Raw genomic sequence first — 9012 nt, 5'->3', positions numbered from 1 at the left:
AAAGTCAGAATTCTGACTTTTTTCCCACACTAAACTGAAATAATATGTAAAAATCAGTTAACTTATTTTTTTTTTTAGTGGCCCTAATCCTCTTCCGTAGGATAGCCTTTTTAATATATGGCTGAAACTTAATCTATTGACTCTCATTATTGCAGATAAACGAAGATGTAAAATTCCAAAAAAGTAAAAAAAAAAACTATTTCTAAGTTTGAAGATGTTTCGCTTTCCATCCAGGAAACTTTTTCAATTTATATTGAAAATTCAATTCTTTTTTAATTGAAAAAGCTTGCTGGATGGAAAGCGAAACATCTTCAAACTTGGAAACAAAGTCCAACGCACTGTTTTTTTTTACTTTTTTGGAATGAGTATGACCTGGATGACTGAGAATCTTCACCAGCATAGAAAACGCAAAATATTCATAAAAACTGTGGGCAAAAATAGCAACAATACCAACGTCAAAACATGTCAGTAACATTAAACTGTAAGGTTTTAGTGAACATTTGAAGTCTCACTGTTTCACTCGCAAATTTTTTACTTTAGCTATCATTGCTGAAGTGAACATTTTATGTCTTTATGGACTCAACTCTTACCTCTGTCTCCAAGAAGCGTCTCAAGGCTCTCTTCTTCTTGATGCTCTTGCGCCGAACGTAAACGGCAACGCTAAGCGCCAAGATGATGATGATGAATAAGCCCCCAATGACACCAGCTGCTATTAGAGGCGTCCTGGATGAGAATTAGTGGAAAGGCAACCAAAAAAAAACACATAAATAACAATACGTGGTAAGGCAGTTAAACTAAACAAAGATCAGCTTAACCCCTAATGATGATCTTCAACCTCTTCAACCATAAAGAAAGAATTTATTGTCTCCAAACTTAAATTAAGAGTTCTAGCTTCATCAGGTTTGATTCTTCAGAACCAACATCTTAAAATATCATCAGGGGTCTGCTGTTTGTTGTGTGCTTTAAGAGCTGAACTTTGATTCGCAAGCACAATATTTTTGCATTAGTTTCTTTGCAGACATACAAAGGTGTCTGCAAATCTCGTTGGAAACGTAGTTAGAAATTGCTTTGCGCTGGAGAGCAAAAAACACATCATTAATGTTTGAAGGGAGATTTTAACTTTTTTTTTTTCTTTAAGATCTAAGATAAAGAGCAAGCAGAACAGAAACGGGAAGATTTAGGCAGCAGCCCCTATAGCAAGAATTGCAGCTTGTAAACAATGTTTGCAGCAGAAGAAAGTCCCCTTAGATCGGATTGTGACGACAGGGTTTGTTTTCCCCGTAGTAGGATTTGGGTTCAAAGAATCTTGGACCAAATACATGCCTCCTTTGATTCTCAGCCGGAATCAAAAAGACTTGCTAAAGAGTTTTGCTTTTTAACTGTAGTTGATCAGTTAATATCCATTTAATCTGATATTTCAGAGCTTTAAATACTCTGAGAACATAGAGAATAAAACACTTCGATGATTAAAGATACACTAGTAATACTTTCTAAGATTGAAAAAACGCTTTTTACTTTTGATTTGTGCATTTTGTTGTTGTTGTCACTGATCTTAAAATGAACAGAAATGATCAGAAATGATTTGTTAATTGTTCTAAAAGCAATTTAAGTCCATCTTTTGATTATTTTAGGTGTTATGTTTATCTTAGTTTGTATTGAATATGGTATGAACAAACTTATTTATAGAGTGAATTTTGACTGGTGTTGCACCGATGCCATTTTTTGGCCCCAACACCGATACCTGGCTGTGCAGTATTGGCCGATACCGATACCATACCGATATGATCTGTTTGAAATTAATGTGTGTGTGTGTATATATAAAAGAACTTCAGACTACTTGGATGTAAAATAATTGCCATCTTGGCTTTGTCAAGGTGCTGCCTAACTTTGTGAAGCAAGAAGAAGACTAATACAAAGAGAATCCAATAGAACTTTTATTGCCTATCTGGAATGGGTGACAATAGTTGAATAAACTTATGGCTCTCAAAATGGTATCAGTGCCCTATTTGTTGGTACTCGCCGATACCGATACCATCATTTTAGTGCAGTATCGGGGCCCTGTCCGATACTGGTATCGGTATCGGTGCAACACTAATTTTGATTCATTATTGTTGCAATCAAAGAACATTTGTTAGCTAAACTTAAAATTCATGCAAACTAGAAATAAAATTTCGAGAAACTTAATAAAAAGTTTGTGTTTTTGTTAGTTTTAAGAGTCATTTTGCTGTTTTCTATATATAAAAAAATCATTTTTCTTTCTTGATTTTTTCAAATCTAATTTTATTGGTCTGCAGGACTTGGCAACAACATTTTCATTGGTCATAAGCAAGCGCTGGTTTTAGGCTTGAAGTGAAGAAAATGTGATATGTAAAAAGCTCATAGTTAATTGTTTCATTGACATAAAGCCATGTTTAAATTGGGCACATGTAAATAGGAAACATCTGTTGTTAAACAATGACACCCTGTCTGTGGCACATACATGTATAGCTAAGGTAGCACACACAGGAAGTGAGTCTACTTACTTTAAAAGCTACAGAATCTCAAAGATCTATGCTCTTGGACCTTTGAATAGGAGGCTTGGTGCTTATTTTGTGCCATTTTCTCTAGATAGTGTCACAGTCTTGGTTTTCCATTTGTTGTCCTCTGCTGCCCTCTTGTGTCCTCTATCCCTTGCTCTGTTTTCTGCTCTGTCCTCACCTGTTTTCAATTCCCTCGTTAGCCCTCTCTTTGTCTCTGTCCCCTTTAAAAGCCCTCCCTCTTCAGTTCCTGTTTGCTGGATCCTCGTCTAACGTCTGTCTGTTTACCTTGTCTCTCCCTGGCTCCTAGAGTTTGGTTTTCCCCTGATATCTCCTTGGTTCTGGTTCGTTGTTATTTCTGTTGGATTTTTTGATTCCTGCCTCAGTTCCTGTTAACCTCATTAAACCCACCTAAATTCACCTCCGCCTACTTGCCTCTGCATTTGGGTCCTCAATCCCACACCAAATCATGACAGATAGTTAAAATAAAGTGTTAAATTCTATTTCTAATCTCACATAATTCTTATATGTTTAATGTAAATCTGCTGCAGGAATTAAAAGATCAGGGCAAAGAGAGTGAAAAAGGGATGTAAAAACTACAACACCCCAACTTTAACCCTATCAAGAATGTATAAACTAAACTTAAAAGGAAATTCTATGTAAGGAAACCAACTTATTTAAACAAGCCCAGCAAATTCCAATTAGAGGAAATGTAAGAAATTCAGTGAGGGTATTGCTGCAGGCTTGTAACAAGTAATGAAGATAAGACCCACTATGGGATCTTAAGCAAATATAAGAGGGTGTGAATGTGTTTGGAATCAGATATTTAGATATATGGTAGAAAACTATAGAATCCTTTTTAGTAATCTTTTTGCTTGTAAATCAGAATACATTTTTCTTGTTTAAGCATGTTAGCATAAATAATTTCTAATTCCTTGTCTTAAAATTCTTGCATTTCACAAGTAAGAATCATATTGATAATTCTGTGCTAAAACAGAAAGACGCTGGTTACACTTAGGACTCATTTCTGGAAATTATTTAACTTAATTCTTTAAATACCACTTCAACTACGTATATCATCTACACTATACAGTATTACCTACATCCAACTATATTGAGATTTTTACTATTTTCTTTTACTAATTGCTGAAAGAAACTAACATTTTAACCATTTAAGGTGAAAGGCTTTGCAAAAATATTTGGAACAAATATTCAGGAAAAAGAGAAGAATGATCCTATTCTAACAGGCCAAGACAGGATGTCTGACATCACATATTTATGTTGCCTACCTCTGTGGACGATTCACAGCTTTCATACCCCCACCCCCTACTATTCTTTGTGTTTAAACCAACATTCTGAATCGGCTACAAATACAACTTAAACTTTTGTTATTTTTCTTTTCCTCAGGTGAAGAAAAATGTGAGCTATCAAGCTATCAAAACCACCTTTTCCTTTTATAAAAAGCTTTTTTTTCTCCCCCTGAATATGAGGAAAAATGAGCTTTGAGGAAATGTAAAAAGGTTGCGTGTTAAAAGCGCTCTCTCATCCCTAATGACACCACTAATGCGTTTGCCATTTTATACAGCAACTGCACTTGTAGGTACTGTTAGGCTATTATTAAATCCTGCCCTTCCATTGGTCTTTGTCCCTACAAATCCTCTCCACTTCTTCCTCTTTGCTCCATATTCACCCTCCTTCAAATGCCAGAACTTTCCTGCCTCAATTTCTAAAGATCAAAAGTCGATCAGTTGTAAAAGCCCTTAGCAGCTAATGGAAGATACTGGTCCCTCTTTGCTACGGCGGCGCAAGGTGTCGCCGCATCTGCTACATCGATGGTGATAAACTTAAGGTAGCGGAAGCTTGAAATTTAGCAACAGGCTCCAAGTTCAGACATAATTATTTTCAAAGGTAATGCTGAAGTTTGGGGGATTTGGATGGAGAGAAACCAAGACAGGAAGGTCGTCTACAGGAAAAAAAATAAAGATAAACATTGGTAAAAAGATTTACGAGAAAAAAAGAACTCGACCTGGCAGTGAAAAAACCCCCAAAAGGTTAGGACTGAAGTGGGCGAGAGAAAAGACTCCGGAAATAAGGAGGAAGTTAAGGAGAAGCAGCACTGGTTCATCAGATGCGAAAGAAGAGATAAGGCTGTTTTAAAAACTCAGAGAAAAGAGTGGTCTCAGAATCATCCTCATCTGTCATTTCGCTTTTAGAATCATATTCAATTCAAATTAACAGCTTAATTCAAAAATACTTTATTTATACCAAAGGGAAATCAAATGTTGCGGTGACTGATTGATTTTTAATCAGATGTCGTAGATGATCCCTTGTGTATATCAAATTTAAAATCTTTCCGTTGATATTTCACCAGTGTTCGCTACACTACTGTAACAGAGTAACTACGGTAGTTCTAGTTACTTGCCTAAAAAAGTCAGTAATTCAGTCACTGCCCATCAAATATACTAGTTACTAGTCAGAGTAACTACGCAGTTACTTTCTATTATCTAATATTTAGATTCAACGATAATATAAAATGTGATATGACTTAATAGAATTTGATTTAAAGTCATAATATCTAGTCCTATATAAGGTTTTCAACAGAAATTAGAATGTAAACTTTATATGATTTCACATCAAATTAGATATTAGGATACAGTTCAGTGTAATATGTTGCTAAACGAAACTATTCCAACAATTTAATTCCAACCAATTAGGCTGGATATGATTTTATTTAATCAGATTCCATAAAATAAAGAATATGATGCGATATCATACAATTCTATCAGCTAAAATGTGATTTAAATCAATATAATAATAATAATAATAATAAGAAGAAGAAACAAGTTAATTCAAAGGCCTAAAATATGAACAAAAACTGTTTCTTTTTTTAAACAAAAAAAAAGTTTTTATTTGTATCGTTTGCGATTAAAGATTTTTGATTTATATACAATGAAATATAGATTTTCTGTTCTATGTGTCTGGTTATATCAGTTAAGTTTTTAACAACAAAAATATCACATGATAATGTAGAGATCTCAAAGTTCATGCATCAAATATGAAACATATGGTATCAATGATATTACTATACAATAGAGTTTAATCTGATTCAATACAATGAAATAAGAAAGAATTTGTTTCAATTTAATCAAAGTATGCTTTAGACTTGATTTATAGGCTGCCATTAAAAAAGAAATACATGGCTACATAGAAATGTAAGCTTTTTACACCAAGTGTATCATATTTGATACATGGATATTTGAGACCTCTACATCATCATTTGATATATTTGTCCTTGAAAATCCTGATTCATACTAGTAGATGCATGTAGAGAAGTGAAATGCCCAATGTATCATAAATTATACAAATAACTTATCTAATTTAACTTAATCAAAACTTATTTTTTTATATTAGAATGTTTAATTGTTAGGAATCCAGTTTGTGTGGGTTGTTTGTGTGTTTTTCTCTCTCCACCACCAGGTGGTGCCCTGTCCTCGTTGGTCCTTTCTGCACACCTGTGGCTTGTTGTATAATTACTGGAGGAGTATTAGAGCAGTGGGCTGTCACTTCCTCGACACCAGAGTGTTTGCCAGTTTTGGGTACTCTAGCCAAGCTGAGATTAGCAGAGTCTAACCTAAGCTTTGTTTCTCTGAGTCTTATCTAGTTTTTTGTCTTTGCTCTTCCGCAGGAAGCCTTCCTGAGTTACTGGATACCTGGACCTTCTCCCCCTGGAAGGATTAACTGAGTTCACGCTGAGCAGGGGAAAACCTCCACATGATCCGTTCAAGTCCTCATCGGAAATCCAAGTGACAGTCCGCTCCTTTACTCCTCTGGGTCCAACACTTGTCTATCCGTCCGCCCTCCAACGAGTTCCCTCTTCTCTTGATTAACCCCCACAAGCTGGATTCAAGGATTGACAAGAGCCCCTTCAAACTTGAGTCCTCTCCAGTAATATTCAAGCCTCAAGTCAAATTTCCTACGGTCCCTGAACTGATCACTGTGATCTTTCTTTCAGACTTTCCAGTTCTGGTTGACCAATCCACTGAGTTCCACTGAGTTAGTCACCAACATTTAATAAACCTGTTAAACTTTTTCCGTTGGTCTCTGAGTGGTTCTCTGCACGTGGGTCAGATCGCTTAAACCAATCATGACATCAATGACAACTAGATTCAAAATTTTGACAATTATTTCATGGTTTATTTGCAGAGTTTAATAGAGTAATAAAGAACTTTAAGTTTTGCTTGGTTTTAGCTCCCCCCAGAGGACAAAAGCTGTATTTTTTTGCCTGAAGGAAGAGAACATTTGCCATGAGGTCCAGCGTGGTAAAGACCATAGTGGTTAAATTCTGATCGACTGGTGGCCTGCAGTTGGATTGAAGTAAATTTCTGTTTCCGGTGGCTGTGTGAAATATGAACAAAGATGAGATACTGAATCAAACTGTGGCGAAACAGTCATTCTGGGAAATATCTATTGCCAGTAATAATTATATTAGATTTCAAAATAGGTATTTTTGTAACAATGCTATTTGAAGTCCAGGTTAATCTTTCTCAGGCAGACGCAGTTGCATACGCCATCCAAGTCATTGGCATACTTGAATAATTTAAGTGGAAATCAAGCAAGTCCACAATAATTTCACAATGGCTTAAAGAAAAACTTAGAACTCAGAACTTCGACATCGCAGAAATTCTCTGCAATCAGAAAACGTGAATGTTTTGAAAATGTGAAACAGTTTTTCCTCTAATTTCTGACTTAACACAAGTTTGGTTAAAAAAAAAAAAGCTAAAAAGTAAAATCCCTGTCCCTTTTAGCCCTTTTTTTAATGTTATTGTTTTATTATTATTTTTTTTTATTTTGGGTGGAGTAAAGCCTTGGGTATAAAAAATCTAGAAATCTGCTTTACTCAGTAGGCACCAAGTTTGGTGCAAGCATACAAAATATTTCTAGGTCACATCACCCTTCTGTTAATGAGCATCTAGAGGAAAAGGGTTTTAACAGGAACTTTAACAAGTTCTGGCAGAACCTGACGGTGGTCTCTCCAGCCGGCGAGATCACCGTCGGCGGATGTATCTGGAGATTGCTTACCTGTCCATCATCCCGACGCAATCTTGGAGTCTTGGCCCGATGCACCTGCAGGGAAGAGAACCCCAAAGAACCGCTATTAAATCAGGGACAGGTTATGAGCAGACCTCATGTTGCCTTTCTTTTACGTCAATCAGGGGTCTGTGGACCGCTGAGGGGAGGGCTATAGAAAAATGGCTGACCACTTGTCAAGGTGACAGGGAAGAGGTATTTGGGCTCGAGGGCACTGTTTTTGTTTTGTTCCATATTTGAAAGGGTTTGTGGTCTAAGAAAACTAGTCGGCATAAAGCTGTCACACTGTATAAGCTGAGCGACATCACCAGATATAGAAAAAATGTATGACTGTAAATACCATCCACAGCTAAATCAAATTATTTAGAGTATCCAGGAATGAGGTGATATAATCCTCCTTTGTGTATTTCCTAAAAAAAACCCCAGAAATGCTGCTGAAAAGTACAGAGTGTGATGTTGTTTTCGAGGTGCAGATACGCTGTCAGGTCGGTGTAGGTGGCTTCTAGATTAATATGTTCTGGTGTGACACAGTTTTCTGCTGGGCCTTTTTGTGCAGGACATTCCTCTGACAGTGGCTTTATTTAGCTCATTTTACACTGTTCTTTATTAAATAATAATGTTATCACACAGAGGGAAAAAAAAGCTTTTCACAAGGCTTTTCTTAATTTTAAGTTTGTAATAAACATCTTTAAGCTCTATGCCAGTGCTTTTATATAACTGAGTGATTGCCTATGTTAGGGAAAGATAAAGTGGTTCTGTCAGTGTTTCTCTGCTTAACAGCTTTTTTTCCTTGTTTGTTCCCAACATTTCTGATTGATTGGGGTTGGGTCAATCTGTCCAATTCAAGTAATTTTCTTGGCAAAAATCCACACCTGATTGTACTGCCATTATTCTTGTCTTTGCATTATAGTTTAGTTTACATGGTCGATGATATTAGAAAAGCCAATGTTGCTTGTTTTATGCCCAGATACGTCATTTAATGTTTATTCTGGTTCCCACGTTTTTACCGATTCTGATTTACAGACTATTCAGTTTATTTTTAAGTCAATTTAGAGGATGGATGGATGGATGGATGGATGGATGGATGGATGGATGGATGGATGGATGGATGGATGGATGGATGGATGGATGGATGGGTAATAGGTCTATGGCTAGATGATGGATAGATTGGTAGATGGATGGATGATGGATGGAAGATTGGTAGACAGATGGATGGATGGATGGATGGATGGATCGATGGCTCGATGGATGGATCGATAATGGGTTTATGGATAGATGATAGATAGATTGGTAGATGGATGGATGGAAGATGGGTAGACAGATGGATGGATGGATGGATGGATGGATGGATGGATGGATGGATGGATGGATGGATGGATGGATGGATGGATGGATGGGTAATCACACA

General features: G+C 36.4%; 1 protein-coding gene across 1 annotated transcript in view; it reads right to left on the bottom strand.

Annotated features, from left to right (window-relative positions):
- The window catches only part of LOC107084231 (receptor tyrosine-protein kinase erbB-4-like), a 367984-nt gene that overhangs the window by 95975 nt on the left and 262997 nt on the right, over window positions 1-9012 (bottom strand). Inside the window, exons 17-18 of the mRNA XM_015373962.1 lie at window positions 7596-7640; window positions 591-723 (exon numbers count right to left, since the gene is read on the bottom strand). Coding sequence (XP_015229448.1) covers window positions 591-723; window positions 7596-7640 — 178 coding nt within the window. The remainder of the gene's footprint in view (window positions 1-590; window positions 724-7595; window positions 7641-9012) is intronic.

Source organism: Cyprinodon variegatus, unplaced genomic scaffold, assembly GCF_000732505.1.
Source record: "Cyprinodon variegatus isolate N-32 unplaced genomic scaffold, C_variegatus-1.0 Scaffold95, whole genome shotgun sequence".
Classification (NCBI taxonomy): domain Eukaryota; kingdom Metazoa; phylum Chordata; class Actinopteri; order Cyprinodontiformes; family Cyprinodontidae; genus Cyprinodon; species Cyprinodon variegatus.
The sequence above is the reverse complement of the archived record's forward strand: the minus strand, read 5'-3'. Positions and strand labels throughout refer to the sequence as shown.